The 20,492-nt window shown below is 44.2% G+C and overlaps 1 protein-coding gene across 1 annotated transcript in view; it reads left to right on the top strand.

Moving 5' to 3' along the window:
• The window catches only part of TMEM245 (transmembrane protein 245), a 442,721-nt gene that overhangs the window by 272,078 nt on the left and 150,151 nt on the right, over positions 1-20,492 (top strand). The window contains 2 exon segments of the mRNA XM_029589853.1: positions 11,438-11,520; positions 11,522-11,583. Coding sequence (XP_029445713.1) covers positions 11,438-11,520; positions 11,522-11,583 — 145 coding nt within the window.

The raw sequence follows: 20,492 nt of genomic DNA, 5'->3' as shown, positions 1-20,492 counted from the left end.
CTAGTTCATTTCCTGTTTACAGGCCAGTCTTTCTGCATGCATTCTTTTCATAGCAGTGAAATTTTAAGATCTGCAATATTTTCTCCTTAAACCTTGCTCACATTTGCACTCTCTAAACAATGAAACCTTAAGATGAAAAGCCACACAGATTTTCCTTTAAGAAAGAAAACTGACAAATCAGTACTGGAAATAATGTCATTTTTCCATTATGGTTGGGGGTTGTGGTAACTATTGTGTTGAAAAGTTTAATAACTGGACCTAGGCTGTGGCTTGTGTTCACCTCAGATTCCTAATGCTATTATATCAGTGTTATTAATGACTAGAGCTGTATGAAGAACCCCTGGTTTTCTGCAATTCTGTGGCACTAGGAAGAGCTGCAGATTCTGAAGCTTGCCGCATGATTAGGCTCTTGCTACAGGAGACCATGGTCCAGGTCAGGCAGCAGTAACATCAGTATTGGCCTTCACACCTCTTCCCCTCCTTTCTGTGGTGCCTCAAACTACTTTTCCTGATGCTTGGACTTGAAGTATCTTGCTTTTAATTGTACAGTGAAGAGCATGTCAGTATGACGCTCTGGTCCAAGGCAGCAAGAGAAAAGGAAGTAGTCTGAGGCACCGCTACTGCTGTCCTCTGATTACGAAGTCCAGATCAGTAGAGGATTAAAAGGGGGATGAGTAGACTTTGGTGGAAATATACGGGGGATGTAATGGGGAAATTTTTAAAGTATAGCTATATGTAAGCAAGGGGATCAGGGAAAGTGGAACTGAGTGAGGAGATTAGACAGTGTATGAGCTGTGTGACTGAGAGGCTTGGAGGATACGGGATCTGTGGAGTGAGGGGATCAGAGGGTGTGTGAGTGAGAGAAGGAATTGATATAGGAAGGGTGTGAGAGACTAGACGCTTTCTCCACTTCATTTTCTGATCTTTTCTCCTCCCCATCCTATCTCACTTTCCTTCTCCCCTCCTCCTCCTGCAGCTTCCAAATCCACTTTATCCCACCTCCATCTCTTGTTCTCTGCCCCTCCCATCTTTATTGCCCTCAGAGATCCCCTCTATGCCCCTCCTCCTTTCCCATAATCAACCACTAAGATTTCTTCCTCCCCCCATCCTCTGAAAAAGAACAAGATAAATTATCTGGATACACAAAAAATGCCAAAAATGACTTAAAATAGGTTATTCAATACTCAACTTTAGGTAATGTGCCACCTAATGCTGCAGAATTTCAGAAATGTTGCCACTGAATTTTCTAACTGTTGCCACAGAACCTATAAACAAACAAAAAACTGGGGGCTGTGGTTGCATGAATATCCTTAAGCCTACCAACTACAATAGAGGAATGGCTACCCATATGATGGAGCCAGATTTCTCATTTTGACTTTTAAATATAACGTGAATAAAAAAACCAAGATGAAGGCATGTGCAGTTTTTTATTAGCAAGTAAGATTGCCATACTGGGTCAGACCAAAGGTTCATCAAGCCCCCCAGTACCTTATTTCCAAAAGTGGCTAATCCAGGTCACAAGGGTAGTTTCTTAGCATCTAGACCAGTGATGGCTAACCTATGACACGCGTGTCAGAGGTGACATGCCGAGACGTTTTTGCTGACACGCGCAGCGTTTCATGGACTATCGGGAATTTTTTTTTTTTTTTTTTATCGGCTATGCCGAGCCTTTTTTTTTTTCGGCTGTGCCGACCCTTTAAAATTTGTTTTTTTAGTATCCCCATACCCTCCGGACCCCTCCACCAATGCCCCCGGGCGCAGGGAGGCTCATGCGGCGCAGCGATAGGCAGGGCTGTGGTGAGGCTCACGTCACCACGGCCCGAAGAAAAAGATCGCATTTAAATGCGCTGATGCTCCTCCTCCTTCCTGCCTGTGTGGCCCTGGAAGTAAACGTTGCCGGAGCCGCGTGGGCAGGAAGGAGGAGAAGCATCAGCGCATGCAGAAGAGGAGCAGCACTTGCGCTTACGGGCCGCCGCGAATTCCAAGTCGCAGTGGCCCAAGAAGAGGAAGAGGCCCGGTAGCAGGGCCGCCGCGGCCCGAGAAGATCAGGGCCGCTGCAGAGCCCATCCTGCGGCAACCCACGAAGAGGAGGCCCAGAGGTGAGAGAGAGGCTGAGGGTCTGTAGAGGGTGTGTGTGTGTGCGTGTATGAGATGAGTTGAGAGATTGTGTGTGAGAGTGAGGACCTGAATGTTTGCAGAGACAGCATGTGCTTCAGCAAGACAGCATGTGGGAGAGAGAGAGAGCCTGTGTGTGAGAGTCAGACAGTATGTACCAGTGAGAGACTGTGTGTATGAATGATTGTATGAGAGACAGCATGTGACAGTGAGAGCCTGTGTGTGTGTGTGTGTGTGTGTGAGAGAGAGAAATGCATGTGAGAATGAGAACCTGACTGTGTGTTTGAGGGAAGAAGATGGAGAGAAAAGAAACAGAAAAAAAGACAACATAAAAGGAATTGGCAAAAAAAATAAGAAAGGGAAGGTGGAAAAAAAAAAGCCTGTGACCAATTAGAAAACTAAGATCAGACAGCAAAGGAAAAAAAAAAATTACTTTTAGTGATTGGCACATCTAATCTTTGGGAATGTGCAAGAATAGCACTTTCTCTACGGATCTCACAATGTATGAGATCAGCATGGAGAAAGTGGAAGCCCACGGGGCCTGCACAGAGGAGGCAGCAGAATGGGCTTCAGTGTCAGTAGCAGCAATCGGCACCTCCCCAATAGCCATGTGGCAGCAGTGACAGTGGCAGCAGAGGAATGAGAGAGGTTCTGAGGTTGCTGGCAAAAGAGAGGGGGGTCTGCCTTTAGTGTGTGTATGAATGGGACTCTGCCTGGGGGTGTATGTGTGTGAATACATGGGTGCCTGCCTGGGGGTCTGTGTGTCTGAGAATGAATATGTGCATGCCTGGGGGATGGGGAGGGAGTGGTGTGAAAATGAATGGGAGCCAATAAAAGAAACCGACTGACAGATGAAGTTTGTAACGTTTGCTTGGGCTTGAAGATTTAGCCAATGAAATTCAGCAACAAAAAAGTCACTAAGCAGGTAAGGTAAAGAATTATTTGTTTTTGCTTTATTAATAAATACAGTACATATAATAAAATTATAACTTTTTGTTATTAATTAGAGCTACAAATATCACAAAATTACGGATTTTTCTAGAAGTGACACACCACCCGAGTTATGCTCGGTTTTTTAATGAATTTTGACACACTGAACTCAAAAGGTTGGCCATCACTGATCTAGACAGATGAATCCAGAGCCAGATGGAAACGGAGCAAAGTTAACGTCACAGTAGATGTATACTCCTGCAGTGACATCAGCCTGTCCGTATTCTCCGTTTCCAGCGGATGGTGGACATGCATCTCCCTACTGGGGATTACTTCAAGTTTTAGAAGGAGATCGCTCCAGGGGTGATCCAGGAAACTACAGACCGGTTAGCCTGGCTTCAGTGCCAGGAAAAATAGTGGAAAGTATTCTAAACATCAAAATCAGAGAACATATAGAAAGACATGGTTAATGGAACAAAGTCAGCATGGCTTTACCCAAGGCAAGTCTATTACTAGAAACGGTAACATGGGATAGACTTAGTTTCTGGGTACTTGCCAGGTTCTTATGGCCTGGATTGGCCACTGTTGGAAACAGGATGGTGGGCTTGATGGACCCTTGGTCTGACCCAGTATAGCCTGTTCTTATGTTGTTCTTATGTTCTTAAAGTAAGAAGGAAAATTAATTCACCCTGCTCTCTTGGGTGATACCAAATAGTCCCTCCCCTAGTTGAAAATTCCTGAGGTGATTTCTGTGGTCCCTCAGATATGTGCCTTGGTCCAAAGCTGGTTTTGTCAGCCGGCATGGATTTAGCTGTTAAAACAGCTGAAAGGCAGCGGTGCAGGAAGCCAAGTGCAGTGGTGATGGTATATGCCCTCTTCCCCCACAGCTGGAGACTGTCTCTGTACTCAGCCAGGTAAATTAAAAAAAAAAAAAAGTCAGAGATAGTGACGGAGGGTTTTTTTGTAGGGCTTCCTCCTTTGTCCAGTCCATGTTCGGCGTGCTGTTCTGATGTTCGCTCCCGACCCCGAGGAAGGTTAAGGGATGTGGGCAGGTTCAGCAGCCCTTTTGGGCTAGGCCCCACTCTTAGGCTTTTCTCTGTGTGCCGTGTGGTAGGCCATGGCGTTTTCATGCACCTTTTACTGTGCGTTAGGCTGCCCTCTTCAGGACAGTCAGTTTGTGCAAGTGCATCTGGTTGGCGTCCAATTTTTGGACGCTTAGTCGGACGCCTGCTTGGGTGTTCAGATGATAGTGGTATCTGTTAGGCGCGCGCTTACCTGTATGCACAATTTGGGCTGTATTGGTTGTACACTTAACTTTGGGATGCATAACTTTTGGAACAGGGAAGAACCTTTGCTCAAAATACCTCATAAGTCTTCGTCGGGAAGTGAAAGGCCATATAAACAACATCAAACTCTGCCAAGAGAGGCACCACTGGCTTCACAGTCGCAAGGGGCTTTAGCATTACAGGCGATGTCTCAGATATCCTTGATTTTAGCACAGTTTGTATCAACAGTGGCTAATCAAGAACAGCCTGAACCAGAACCACCATCGGAGGCTCCACCGTCGCCTTCTGGCAGCCCCATCCCTGGTACGGCTCCAACATCACCTTCTCCTCCTCCACAGGGCATCATCATCATTATCTTCTGGATCGTCCACAGGTTATCCTTCGGACCAGCTAGAGCCAGTCTCGCCTCCCGAGGACTTAACCTATTCAAAATTCCTCAAGAGAGTGGGACAAACTCTGAATATTGAGACTAGAAAGCTACGATCCAAGGGCGGATGTTCTGGGACTGCTGAAAGTATTTGAAACTTCGGCTGAACCGGTTGTGCCTCCATCCCATGAAGTGCTAGATGCCTTGATGAAAAGGGCCTGGGAGACTCCTCTCACTGGACCCTCAACGTCCAGAAAGTCAGAGCTGAAATATAGGATGTGTCAGTCTTCATTTTACACCCACGTCCAATTACCTCATGCATCAGTTGTAGTGGAATCAGCGATGCAGAAATCCCGCAAATCCAGACTGCATTCAAATACCCCTCCGGGTCGTGATTATAAATATATGGACGACTTTGGAAAGCGAGCATATCAGTCAGGTATGCTCAACGCCAAGATACACCAGTTTGCCATTACACAGAACTTATTTGAGTGCATACAGAACTTAAAATCTAAGCTGCAGGAGGGATCTCCTGACCAGCATCTACCTGACGAATTCCATCACATAGAAGAGGGATTGCGGTATCTAATCCGTACAATATATGAAGGATTTGAGACGTCTGCAAAGTCTACTGCGAATGCCATAGCAGCTAGGAGAATAGCATGGCTGAGGGCCAGCACCATAAGAGAGGATGTCCAATAAAAATAGGCAAATCTCCCATGCTTGCCAGACAACTTGTTTGGTGACCAGTTCAAAGAAACTGTAGTGCAATTAAAGGAGCAGAAATCAGTGGGCCAGTCACTGACTGCTTCATTACCGTTTTCTTACACTAGGCGTTATTATTCAAGTTACAGAAAACCACAGTTTCAACTTCGCTCCTTTAGGCCTTATCCGCCCTCCAGGCCTACTTACTACTCCTCATCACGCCCTCAGACTTCCCAACCTCAGGTTTCTAGGCAACGTCAAAGAAACCCAAATCAACCTAAAACTCCTCAAGACCAAAACCAACCTAAACCTTCTCAAAGTTTTTAGGACATCGCTCACCACCGCTACCATTACCAGTCGGAGGCAGGCTGATTCAATTCTTACCTGCATGGGACACAATCACAACCGACCTCTGGGTATTGAAGATAATCAAGGAAGGTTACTCCTTAAACTTCCAAACTCTTTCCATTATACCACACTTAGTATGCAGAAGGGAGAAAAACATACATTCCCAACAAATGCACCTGGAGATCAACAACCTCCTACAACAGCACTGCATACACGAACACCTGTGTCACACCATCACACAGGATATTTTTCCCAATACTAGCTCCCGACGTCATGCCTGCTGGAGATCGCCCCCGCTGGACCCCCAGGGACTTTTGGCCAGCTTGGGGGGGGCCTCCTGACCCCCACAAGACTTGCCAAAAGTCCAGCGGGGGGTCCGGGAGTGACCTGCACGCGGGCCGTATTGCCAATCTTCAAAATGACGCCGGCGCTAATTTTGCCCTCATGTCATGGGGGGGTTTGGGAGGGTGGGGGATTTCTTTTAAAGGTTCGGGGTGGGTTTTAGGGTTTTTTTGGTGTGCCGGTTTTCCCGCCCTCCCCCGATTTACGATTTTTAACGATATTTTTAAAAAAAACAACACGACGATAAGATTTCTCTCCCCCCCAGCCAAAATCGATCGTTAAGATGATCGATCACACGATTCACACCTCTAGTCCTCACATATGGGTGACGTCACTGACGGAGCCCTATCATGGAAAACTTTCTGGCAAAGTTTCTAGAAACTTTTGACTGGCACACTGAGGCTAATGAGCATGCCCAGCATGCCATGATCCCTCGAGCCACAGGGGTCTCCCTTCAGTCTTCTTTTTTCCGCGCTGCTGTTAGCCTCGCGGGTAAGGAGCCCTGTGTGGTGAATACACACAACAAAAACTTTTTTCAAAATATTCAGAAAAAGTTATCCCGCCGTAGGAGTCTCCCTCGTTTTCATCTTTGGTGAGTGATTTCATTTTTACGGTCGATTCCGTTATCAATTAAACCTATTCAGAAGGTTGTCGACTGCTGTCTGGCCTTCAATATGGCTACCAGTTTTAAAAAGTGCCCGAATTGCTCTCGCACTATGTTCATAACGGATCCACACATTGAATGTGTACTCTGTCTCGGAGAGAGACATGATGTGTCAACATGCCCGAGATGCGCTGAAATGACGCCGAAGGGCAGGCGAGCGTGTATGGAAAAGATGGAACATCTTTTTCATTTTCAGCTGATGCCGTCGACTTCAACTTTGACACAATTGTCTCCAGCTAGAGCGATTAGAAAAGTTGTTCTAAAAACTCGACGTCGTCCGGATGAAGCAGGTGATCGGCCTTCACCAACCCCCTTCCCAGTCGTCGATAAAGTCTACATCCATCATCGAAAAGGGCGTTGAGCATCGACAGAAGCATCAACATCGGAGGCCTCAGGAACCGGAATCGGACCCGATAACTGGAATTCTCTCGATAACCATCGAACCAACTCCTAAGAAACCTCGGAGAGCGGAGTCTCTTCTGCCCTCGAGGCCTTCAACTCCTAGGCGATCCCCACCGATATCGGTGCCGGGAACCGTATCTCCACAGGGACCTGTGGAGATACCGGTTTCGCCTTCACTGCCTCCCTCTATAGTTGCTCTGACTTCACCAGCTATAAGGACGGAACTGAATGGTTATATCGGGCAGGCAGTTCGAGATGCACTCTGAGACATGCCTTCATTGCCAGGACCGATGCCAATTCCACCTTCAATGCCAGTTCTATCTCCAGCACCGAATCCATCGCCGGCTCCGGCTCAATCATCAAGACCGAGACCCTTGCCGGCACCAATGCCTACACCAACACCGGTGCCGGATATGTCCTTCTTAGCACCAATACTAGCGAAATTGGACACACTCATCGGTGCCATTCCAGTGCAACCACTCGATGCTCCAAATACTACCTCATTCCAAAGAAATCAGGAGGGTTCCATCCTATCCTGGATCTCAGGGAACTCAACAAACACCTTACGACAGAGAAGTTCAAAATGATGTCACTAAAACCATCCTACCCTTTATCCAGCCCAGAGATTGGATGTGTTCCATAGATCTCAGGGATGCATATTCACATATATTTATTTATTTATTTATTTAGCGTTTTTCTATACCGGCATTCATGATTAGAAACCACATCATGCCGGTTTACATAAAACAAGGGGTGAGAACAAAAAACGAAAAAACAAGTGCAAGGAGAACAAAAGTTACTGATACACAAATATACTGATGCACAAAGCCTCCTGGCGGTACCTCTGCTTCACGGCGATGGATCGCAATTTTCAATACAAGGTACTTCCATTTGGCCTCTCCTCGGCTCCCAGAGTATTCACAAAATGCCTAGTGGTAGCGGTGGCTCACCTACGTTGCCAGAGTATTCAAATATTTCCCTATCTGAACGACTGGCTTCTTGTTGCACCCAGCCCCTCTATTCTACAGACCATTCTCCTCGCAACTATTCAATGTTTGGAAGCATTAGGGCTGCTAATCAATTACAAAAAGTCAAATCTGCATCCCATGTAAGCGTTACAATTCCTAGGGGCCCACATCAACACATTAGAAAACAAGGCTTTTCTTCCCGAACCAAGGGCAATTGCTCTGAGAACTCTCGCTCAAATTCTACTCGACCACAGCTCCTGCTCATCATGTACTGAAACTCTTCGGTCATATGGCTGCATGTATCTATGTTGTCCCCCACACACGACTTCACATGAGATGTCTTCAGTAGGGCTTGAAAGCTCAATGGAAACAGTTCTCCGACTGCCTCTCTGCCCGGTCCACATTACAAGCAGGATCTGGACTGGTGGCTAACACTAACAGCCCTCACAGTGGGAGCCCCCCTGCGGCCCTGATTCATCAAATCATACTCACCACGGATGCCTCAACGAAAGGCTGGGGAGCTTACCTATCCCACCTTCAAACCCAAGTCTCTGGTTCACCTGGAAGGCGGCTCAACAAATAAATCTGCTGGAACTATATGCAATACGAAATTCTCTCCTGGCCTTCCAACTCACTTTAAGAGGCAGAACAGTCATGATCCACATGGACAATCAAGTGGCAATGTTCTATATAAACAAAGGAGGATCCGGTTCCTGGACTCTATGCAGAGAAGCAGTATCCATCTTGGAATGGGCAACCAACCACTCCATTACCCTTCAGGCCACCTATCTGCCGGGCAGAGACAACACCAAGGCAGACAAGCTAAGCAGGATTTTCCAGCCCCACGAATGGGAGCTCCAACAGAAGGTAGCTCTGAAACTCTTCCAAACCTGGGGCTGGTCACGAATCAATCTTTTCGCTACAGAATGCAACTGCAAAGTTCAGACCTTCTGCTCGATATATCCAAATGCTCGGAGGAAAACACAAGATGCGTTTCTCATAGATTGGTCAGAGGGCCTGCTGTATGCTTTTCCTCCAATACCAGTAATTTCTCGCACGGTGCAGAAATGCACCAGGGACAAGGCGGATCTCAATCTAATAGCGCCAACATGGCCCAAGCAACCATGGTACGCATACCTCATTCGTCTATCAGTGGACATTCCAATTCCACTAGGAAACAGTCCTCGCCTCCTAACCCAGGACGAGGGATCCCTTCTACATCCACTTCACTCCTCTCTGAACCTCACAACGTGGAGACTGAAAAGTTACTATTTCAAGACCTAAACCTTTCGCCTCACCTGGAAGATATCCTGATTTCCTCAAGAAAGCCTTCCACCAGACTAAATTACAAAAGGAAATGGCTAAGCTATGCCTCATGGTGTGCGGACACTAACATAGACCCATTCACCTGTCCTGCAGATAAATTACTAGCCTATCTTCATAATCTTTACCAAAGAGAGCTTGCTACAGCATCACTCAGTGTATACCTCAGTGCTATATCAGCTTATCATTCTTTACACAATGACGCACAAATATCTACTCACTCTCTCGTTTCCAGATTCATGAAGGGAGCGTTGTGTCTATGCCCATCGATATGTAGACCACCTGTACCGTGGGATTTGAACATTGTTCTGGAACAACTTATGCTATCCCCCTTTGAACCACTCTATATCCGCCACCCAAGACACCTGGCATGGAAAGTACTTTTTCTAATAGCGCTGACTTCTGCAAGATAAATCAGCGAACTTCAAGCTCTAGTCCACTATTCTCCGTACCTTGTGTTCTACCACAACAAGGTTAAGTTATGGCCGCATCCCAGTTTTTTACCAAAGGTCGTTTCTTCTTTCCACCTAAATCAGTCAATAACACTACCAGCTTTTCATCCATGGCCTCATACCAATGAAGCTCAATGTAAACTACATACACTAGACTGCAAGCGAGCGGTAGCGTACTATAAGCAACGCACTGCTTCTGATGATAGAGCATCGCAACTTTTCCTTTCATTTAACCCAAATGCACCAGGATTGCCAGTTTCAAAAAGAACTTTGTCATCCTGGATAAAAAACTGCATTCAATTTTGCTACAAAAACATTCAGAATCCTTAACTACTATTCCTAAAGCGCATCAGGTATGAGCTGTGGCGGCTTCCATAGCCCATATATGTGATATACCCATATTGGACATTTGCAAAGCTGCAACCTGGTCCTCACTTCATACCTTCACTGCTCATTACTGTTTAGACAAATTCACAGCAGTGGATGCCTCTGTGGGCAGACAGATACTAAATGCTGGCACCTCCTAACTCAACAGTATCACCAATGCCTGTCCGCATTATTTCTTACATCTTGAGCGCAAAAAAAAATGTTTTAAATAGATAATAATGCTCAAGTGGTCAGCTGGGGACTCCCAGGCAGCATGGCTAATTCAACCTGCTTATCTAAATGAAAAGAGCAAGTTTGCTTATCGTTAACGGTGTTTTCCGTAGATAGCAGATGAATTAGCCATGCTGACCCTCCCAACTCCCCTGACAGTCTTGCTACTACCTACTTGCTTTATCACTGACTGAGGAGACTCTGCAGAGGGGAGGGGGAGGTGCCAAGCAGGCACAAATTACAGCAAGATTCAGAACTTTTCTTTGAGAGCTCCGCCACCTACAGGACAGGAGAACATCCTAGACAGGATGGCTAATTCATCTGCTATCTACGGAAAACACCGTTTACGTTAAGCAAACTTGCTCTTCTCATTTTATCAAAATTTCCTTTTTGGAAGTTTAGCACTATAGCCATGGATTTGCTTACAGTCCCCGTTCAGTCATTATTTCAAATTTGATCATATCACTATTGCTTAGCGGCCCTTTTGAAAAGATTTTTATAAAGAGTTCTTATAACAGGGAAAAGATTGATTATTATGAAGCAGTTTCCAAAATAATTTTGTGGATAGACTGTAAACTAAGACAATGACACCTTACCTTTTTTTCTTGTGACTATTTTTTTGTTGATTATGTAAAATCATTCAAAAAAGGTTTGGTTAAGTTCTTGGAGGAGAAGTCCCTTAACAACTATCAATCAAGTTTACTTAGGTAATAGCCATCTGCTATAAATTGCACCAGTAGCATGGGATCTTCTTAGTGTTTGGGTAATGCCAGTTCTTGTGGCCTGGTTTGGCCTATGTAGTAAACAGGATGCTGGGCTTGATGGGACCCTTGGTCCTGACCCAGCTTGGCAATTTCTTAGGTTCTTATGTTCACTCATTTATCATTGCAGAATCTCTGCCTCTTAGTTTTCTCTTTTAATTAGTGATTTCTTTACAGGTGATTTCCTGACTACCCTGTTTTATCTGTTGAGCTCCAGCGATAAGTACTACAAGCCAGTGAAATGGGTGATTGGTCTGACCCCCACTTTCCCAGCCAGGTGTATCCTCTAATATAGTTGGTCAGTCTGTGGAGGAAGCCATAAGGTATGCCACTGCTGTTTATTTTATTGTAGAACAAGCCGTTAAGCCCGTTAAAACGGGCTACATTACATTTTTTTTTCAGTCCATTTTCTAACACAGCACCCTTCTACACTTTTTCTCCCTCTCTCTCCCCCTTCCCCTGGTTCACTCCTCCCCTTTCCTCCACTCAGTCTTACTCACCCTCTGTCTCCCACTGCCTCCTTCCCTCACTCTCACCTCCCTCCCCCTTCCCTCAGTCACTCCCCACCCTCTCTCAATCCCATCCCCTCCCCCTCAGCCCTCCTCCACTCCCTTTTTCTCTGCTTCACAACTTCTTACCCTTCCACTTACTCACATCCCTGTCTCTCACTTCTCCCCCTTCCACTTACTCACATCCCTGTCTCTCACCTCTCCCTCATTCTCCCTCTCCCCTCACTCCCTACCTCCCTCCCACACACTCACCCACTCCTCCCTCCCTCTCACTCGGTCCCTCCCTCCCACTCAGTCCTCCCCCTCACTCAATCCCTCCCTCCCTCGCTACTGGCCGCCGCCGCCGCCACCCACCGCCGCTGCCACTCGACGCCGTCATGTTTTTTTTTTCTGACGCTGGCAGAGACCGACGTGCTCGCCCGCACATGCGCGGTAGAGCTGGTCTCTACTGCGCATTTGCGGCACGTCGGTCAACCTTCAATTATTAGGTTGATTGGTGTACTTGCATTTGTCGTGGATATTTGAGTCACTTTATTGGCAATTCATTTTGATGATTTTCAGCTAGTATGTATGTGTGCACGTACAGGGTTGGAGAGGAAGAAACTGATGGATCTGAAGTGCTTTAACCAAATATTCTAATGTTAGTGCTCATTCAGAAAATCTCAGTTTGCCTCAGGAAAAGAGGTGCTTGTCAATGAAATTGGAGGATGCAATGTCATTCAATTCATTATGATGTAATGGTAAAAACCAAATGGCAAATATTTTGAGGGGAGGAGGGGAAGAGTTTTTTTTCTTTTTTTCCTCTTTTTCCAGGATTTCTTATTCCATTTACTCTACCCCCAAAACATTTTGTTTTTTAAATAGTCACATTATGAATATATTTTCTGCTTTAGCTGTTGAGTACTTCGCTGCTTATTGTTTTGTGGGTGCCTATTTCCTTTTTAAGTTGTAATAAAGGATATGATTTAAGGATACTTGTTTTACTTGGATTAACTATCAACAAGTATAGTGAGTCAGAACTAGAATGCAGCAAAAGTGCAAAACAAACTTCCAAAAGCATTCAATAATTTTCATTGTAGCTTATATAAAGAATGCAAAATCTGTGGTTCATATCGCCCGCTAGGCAGGGATATATTTAATTTTTCTCCTCAGCAATCAAAGTTGGGTCATACTTAATAATAGAACCACAGTGGTTAGTTAATGATCCACTATCTTATTTTTGAAAATAAAATTTTGTTGCAAGTCAAAGCCACTTAATAATAAATTATTTCCCTTTAAAGCATTTAAAATAGGCATGATGGTACTTTGGTAAAAAAAAAAAAAAAAAACCCCAGAGCATCCAACACAGTACTTTTTTCAACTTTTTCTTTATCGGGGGCTTGAACTGCACATGAACCCCTTTTAGAGTGTACATAATTTTTGTCAGCTATAGATTATAGTGCCAAACTGTCATTCATGTAGTGAATTTTGTAAAAAAAAAAAATCATTTTACTAAAAGATGAAACTAAGAAAAAAATACCAGCTAATACTTCATTCAGCATAGAGCACATAAGGTATTTGATTCCTTCTGTCATATTTAGGTAAGTTATGAAATATTTTGTCTGTGTGATTTGCCTGCAAAACATAAGAGATTTGAAAGTGATGTTTCCAGTAGAAATTTCTCCAGCTCTCTCTTCCTTGCAGCTGTGTTACTTAAAGAGCTGGAACCAGAGCCTGAGCCAGGAATTAAATCCAGATGATGATTTTAACAGAAAGTTCTTACCACTGAAAATAGGATCCTTCTCTTTAGTTAATGAGCCTGTTGTGTTCTGAAGTCACAGTTGCCTTTAGGTTAAGCATGCCTTGAGAAAGACTTGTGTACTTCCTCCGAGGTGCTGCAGCTAAATTCTACACCTGACAAGAAATGTTTGATCCTGCTACAGCTAGCTAATAGGCTAACATTGACTATTTGGGAGCAGATGTCTATGAGTGTGGATATGCCTTGGCTTGCAGGAATTTGAGACATTAAAATTGTTTGCAGTTTAGTTAATTCAAATGATTAAGTCACATGAGTCTAAAGCCCTGGCCCTCAGATTGGTAGAGCCTAAATAAGAATAGTAGAGGCTGATTCATGCTTAATGAAAAAATGATGAAGTGGGAGAGGGTGGCGGAAAAGTAATGTCAGAATGTTTGCTATCCAGGAAAAAGATGCTGCTTTGGCATTCCACACCAGGAGCATTTCTGAGGCTTGTTGAGCTTTAATATGTATCTCATTAAATAATTGTGAAGTTAATATAAAAGAGACTTGTGATCAGAATTGGATACAGGCCTACAAAATTTACTGAACCATTTAAATAGGGCTTTCTTGAGTGTATGTTACCTGACTTCCCTCTAGGTCAGACCTGGGCAAGGGCGGCCCGCTGGGCTGAATCCGGCCCGCCTACGGTCTGTGGACCGGCCCGCCCCACTGCTGAGAGCAGACGGGGAATGAGGCAGCAGTTCATTCTCCGCTCCCTCGCTCCCCCGATTGGCCGGCCAATCGGGGAGCGAGGGAGCGGAGAATGACTGGGTTTTTTACAAGCAGCCGTGGGGGGGAGGGCGTGGACTCAAGCGAAGGCACGCTGCCCGATTGGCCGTGCTGGGCAAGGCTTGCCCAGCACCGGCCAATCGGACAGCGTGCCTTCGCTCGAGTTTCTTTCCTACATATGTCACAGTTCCGCCTTTCGTGGTCTTTTTTCAGGGGTCCCCAACCACTGGTCCGCGGCGCGCGCATCCCGGTCTCTCCCGCTGCCGTTGCCGCTGGGCTGTCAGCACGTTCAAGCCAGCAGTGGTAACGGCAGCGGTGTTAGAAGTCAGTGGCGTAGCACGGGTGGGCCTGGGTGGGCAGGAGCCCACCCAACTTAGACCCAGGCCCACCCAACTGGCACCGGAAACTGCAAGGCTGTCCGCAGGATCCCATCCCCGCGACAGCGAACAAGAGAACCCACGCCTCGCGCGCCATCACACGGCACACATGGGGAAGCGCTGCTCTGCGGCCGTATGGCAAACCGGTCTTCCTGTTGAGGGGGGGGAGCGGAAGCGCCGCGCGCAGCTTCCGCTTCCTCCCCCCCAATGCAGGAAATCAGCTGGCTCTCTGCTGCCAACCCGTTCTCCTGCTATCTTCGGGCCAAACGGCCCGCCGAACTTCCTGTGTGGGGGTGGGGAAGCGGAGTGCCGCGCACAGCTTCCGCTTTTCCTCCCCAAACAGGAAGATCAGCTGGTCTCTCCTGCTGCCACGCCGCCGCTCCGGCTATCTTCGGGCGTCGGGCCCTATGGCCCGCCGATCTTCCTGCTTGGGGGGGGGGAGGGAGGAAGCGGATGTTGTGCGCTGCGCTGTCCGCTCCCCCCCCCTCCCCCCCGACAGGAAGGTCAGCGGGCCATACTGCCGACGCCCGAAGATAGCAGGAGTCCGGTGGCAGCAGGAGAGGCAGCTGATCTTCCTGCTTTGGGGGGGAGGAAGCGGAAGCTGTGCACGTGCTTAAATGTGTATGTGTGGATGAGAATGGGAGTGTGTGTGGGTGAAAACTGGAGCCTGGGTGTGTATGTGGGTAGAATGGAAGCTTGAATATGTGGGTGAATGGGAGCTCGAATGTGTGTATGTGTTGTTGAGAATGGGAGCCTGGTTTGTTGTGGGTGAGAATGGGAGCTTGAATGTGTTATGTGTGGGTGAGAATGGAAGCTTGAATATGTGGGTGCCTGGGAGCTTTGAATGTGTGTATATATGGGTGGAAATGAGAGCCTGGGTTTGTGTGGGTGGGTGAATACTGATGCAGACATAAGGGAAAAAGCACAGGACTGCTTCTTATTGGCCAAATCCATAAGCAAGCACATCAAACACTATCTGAATTTTCAAGAAAACTCATCACCCAGTAAAAAAAAAAAAATGTTGCTAGCTGCAATTTTATGGATACCGTAAGGCTTGGGATAACTGTACAGAGCGACAGTTACTACCGTAAGAGAAACATGGGAGTAACCTGCACAGAGTGGCAGTTACTACCTTAAGAGACTTGCTCGGCAGACTGCATAGACCATTTGGTCCTTTTCTGCTGTCATTGCTTTCTATGAATAGTTGGCAGTCTCCCCTAAGAGGGGAGTTGTCATGTCCATAAGAAAAAGCTGAGGTTCTCCTTTCTTGATCAATTGGCTAGAGAGATGAACCAGTCCGACACCCAGCTCATAACTGATATGCTTAAATATCTTGGTTTCCTATGTTTTGAAATTGGCTCTAATGCTTTCTGTCCAGGGTGTGTCTCTCTTACTGCTTTTTCTCTGCTGTCCTAAACTTTTTTTTTTATTGTTTTGTTCTTTATGGAAGGTAGTATGCTGGTTTGTTTGTGTGCCTATATGATATTTTTTTTTAGTCTCTTTTCTCTCTTGTCTTTTTCTAGTTTTCTCCACTTCTTTTCACTTTCTCTTTCATTTAATGGAATGAGTGTGTGTTAGTTTTTGTAAGGGGTTTTTCCATTTGAGTTTTTAGGTTTTTCCCCGGCAGCTGGAGTAGAATCAGATTTTCATTTCTTCCTTTCTGCTTTTTTTTTTTGTGACTCTACTGTTCTCCTTATTTACACTCTTTTTTTTCTTAATTAGGATTCATTCATGTATTATCTTCATTTCTTATTTATTTTATTTATGTATTTAAAAGGTTTTATATACCGACAACCGTTTGCACATCGTGTCGGTTTACAGATAACTTAAAAACACGGTATAATTAGGCATAGCCTTTCATGCGGGAAGAAGTGTGGGTTTGGGAGGGTTTTCACCTTCTTCCCTACCATAGGTACCAGGTTGGTCGCCAATGGCTGGTCCTGGCCATTGTACTGTTACTTAGGGTTCTAGGGTTGAATGGGTGATGTTTCTCATGGGAGGATTCTCTTAGGAAGTAATTTTAAAAGAAAGTACATATGCAATGTAACATACTATTGTAGCAGTTTTAAAAAATTCCTTGGAAAATTGCCCGTATCCAAATTTTGGAGGCTTAGAGGCAAACAGCCTGATTTTCAAAAGTATTTTCATATGTAAAAAGCTCCTGTGTAAGTGGGCTTTTGAAATTGCTTCAGTATATGCCATTAATTGTCCATAGGATTTACCCACGTAAGTGCACTTTACATGCATAAAATGGCTTTGATAGTTGCTACAATAGTATGTTACATTTATGCGCACAACTCCTTTGAAAATTCACCTAAAAGCGTAGCTGTCAGGATCAATATCAACTTGTTCTTCAAACCGTTGAATGAACACTTTAAGAGCATTAAAGATTGCTCTCAATTCTAGGTTATTGATATGAAGGGACTTCTCTTCTAGTGACTGCATTCCTTGAGTAGACAAATTTCTTAGATGAGCTCCACAACCTTGATTGAAGCATCTGATTGAACTAAACATAGTAGTATAGTAGATGAAAGCAGAAAAAAACCCACATCATCCATCCAATCTGCCTTGCAAGCTTTAATTTAATTTTTTTTTATTCTTAGGGTAATTGCTGCTCTGTGCAGGTTACCCCAGTCAACATGGGATTTGCTACCATATTTTGTTGCTATCATGAAATCAGATTTCTAATTTCTTTCTTAGGACCCATACCTAAACTAGTAAGTGTTTTTATGGGCATCCAGTGTGGAAATGTGGTAAAATGTTACTGAAATCTGAAGATGTTATGTTCACTGCTCTTCCTGATCTAATTCCTTGGTCACCCAGTGAAAGAAATAGATTTGATTAGTTTGGCATAATTCTCCCTTTCCGTAAACCATGTTGACTTTATATTCAGTAATCTACTAAATTCAAGATACTCTACAGTTCTTCATTTTGTAGTAATTTATTAATTTATCTACCACTGAAATTAGCATAGCTAGCCAGTAATTATGAACATCCTTTCTACTTCCACTTTTGTGAAGAGGGACATCATCTGTACATTTTCCAATCCATTACAGACTCCAAATGATTGAATATTACTGATAGTGGAGATGCTAGAACTTGTTTAGGGTCCCTTTAATATCCTGAAATTTATCACATTTGGGCTCACTGTCTTGTCTACATTCAGTTTTGCAAATTTCATGTAAACAGTGTCTTCTGTAAATGGATTAGGATGTACTGCTTTGTCATCCGAACTTTTGTGATCCTTTTTAACTCTCTTCTTCAGCGAACACAGGACAAAAGTATTACGTCTGGACTTTCTTTCTTGGCTTTCACAGATTTCTCCCTTTTCACCTCTAATCTTGTAGTCTCACCCCTGCACTTCCTCCTTTCAATAACATATCTAAAACAGTCTTGTCATTTCTTAACTGCTTTAGCTACTTTCCATGTATGACACTCTCCTGATTATATTTTCCTTCTTCTCTTAGCCTTTTTGAGATGTTTTTTCTGTCCTTCTCCTAGAATCCCATGCACCTTTTGAATGATAACCTTTGTTCTTTCCTATTCAGCTACTTTTAAAAACCATACTACTCTCTCTTTTTCTCTTGCTTTTAATTTGTAACATAACTTAACATTTTGTGGAAATGTCTTCTCATCAATCTAAAATACAAAACAATGAATGTTTATCCATATGTTAAATACACTATGAAAATGTTTCCTTAAACTTGCCAAGTTTCTTTTAATTACTGCAGTTTTAAGGTATATCCTTGTCTTTGATAGGTAGAGGCAACAGTGAAGTTTCAACCTCTAGTTCTTCATTGTGTTGCACTGTAGTTGCTGGCTTATGGGATTGCACAGGGGATAGTGCCTGTCTGTCAGCAGACAGGGCTTGGGGAGTTATAAATCCATGAATTTGTAAATCTATCTGAGAGGTCGTTTACTCAAAGAATTGTCAGGAAATAATATTCCTTTTTTTTTCCCTCCATTTATTAATTAGTTTTACAACAATCATACAAAGCATCCCACTTTGCGAAGAAAAATGTATTGAAAAAGAAAACAATAAAATACAAAGAAAAATCACTTATTAGTAACAAAACAATACCTTTAGACCACATAACTTGGAGGGAGGATATTCAGCAAAATAGAAGATATCAAGGAAACTAAAAAAAGAAATGACATAGCTTACAAGCACTTACTATTCCATTAAAGGATGATATCCAAGAAGTATTACCGACTTAAATCATAGCCTTCTTAGAGTCTATGAAGCTTTTAAGCTGTTCTGGTACAAAAATATATAACTATCTCTATTATGCTTTATAGTATGTTTACACGGAAATCTTAGGAAGAAGGTTGCTTCAGTGGCTAGGGTATCCTGTCGTAAGGCAAAGAAACCCTTCCTTCTCTCTTGGGTAGTTTTTGTTAAATCTGGAAATATTCAGATTTTTTGCCCCATAAATAATACAATAGAATTCCTAAAATAGCTTTTCATCACAGTACTAAGATCTTTCTAGGTATATATAGAGATATCAACAAAGTGGCTCTCTCAGATATTTCAAAGATGGATGACTCTAGATATTCAGACAAATTATTTAAGTCCACAGGAGGATTCTGAACTGAACACTAGGGCGAGAAGGTAGAAAATATACTTTATCCAGAGGGGGAGGGGGGGCAAATTCATTTGTAAAACCCAAAATTTCCAGGAAATATCTTCTAATGGTAACTCTAGGAATCTCTCCTACCACCCTTGGAAAGTTCAAAACTCGCAAGCTCATATGCCTTAAAGTATTTTCTATAAATTCCACTTTCCTGCTCAAAGGGGAACAATCGTGAATAATCGTAGATTGAACATTTTTCACATACCGTATTCCTCTTCAACATTCTTAATCTTGTCAGAAATTTCCTTATGAGTATCATTAAATTTAACCACAGTGTCCACTTGTTGCGACAATGAGCTGATCTTCAATGAGCATTCTGAAAAGGCTTTCCCCATAGACGACATCAATTCCCATAGTGAGCCTAGGGTGACTACAGAAGGCTTTTCCAAACAAGCTGATAGTACATTATTTAGAGAAGTCAATGCTGAAATACTCATCTCCATTCACAGCGTGGGTAAGTGTAACCCCCGGTGCAGATATAATAGCGTTCTCACTCTCAATCAAGGAGGAAGTAAACACTGGTGTAGCCAAAAATACTGTTCCCTCGACCTCCAATGGCAGGATTTCCTCTTCAGGACTCCCCCATTGGATCTGGCATTGAGGCCGCCCGTAGAGCTGGTGGTTTACGATCATCCTGAGGGCTTAATGATATCTCTTCCAAAGTCAGGGCGGGTTCTCCTTCACATGCCGTGACAGCCGAAACCTTAGCCCCCCATAAGAAGTGCTGCCCCAGTACACTGCTGAATCGTCAACTGCCCAGTTAAGGCTGGGGGAGCTGAGGGATATGATCTTAAGTGAAAATGATATTCTTATAATACCTGTTTGGGTATATTTTTTAATAATGGTATTAGGAGCTTGTCAGTTATTACAGAAGGAAAGGTAAAAGCGACAAAAGCAAAGAGACAGAGAGACTTCTGCACTCTTTCCTTTGTTCTGATTATAAGGGGCAAATCACAAATTTACTTATTTTTTCATTATTTTAAGTGTGTCTACATGGTAACAGATTGGCTGTGCCTATATTCTATGACATCACTGCAGCAGTAGCCACACGGGTTAAGGAGCTCTCTTGAGATTCCTGACAGGAATTTTACTCCCGGAACTTCTTTAAAAAACTTTCCAAAAATTCTACCCATAGGGGTCCCCCTATCGATATCAGTACTCCGCGGTCGAAAGGTAAGGCTTTACCCTCGTTTGCAGTTGATTCCC

The sequence above is a fragment of the Rhinatrema bivittatum genome, chromosome 2, assembly GCF_901001135.1.
Source record: "Rhinatrema bivittatum chromosome 2, aRhiBiv1.1, whole genome shotgun sequence".
In the NCBI taxonomy this organism is placed as follows: Eukaryota; Metazoa; Chordata; class Amphibia; order Gymnophiona; family Rhinatrematidae; genus Rhinatrema; species Rhinatrema bivittatum.
Note: the sequence above shows the minus strand (reverse complement) of the source record. Positions and strands in the feature narration are given on the sequence as shown.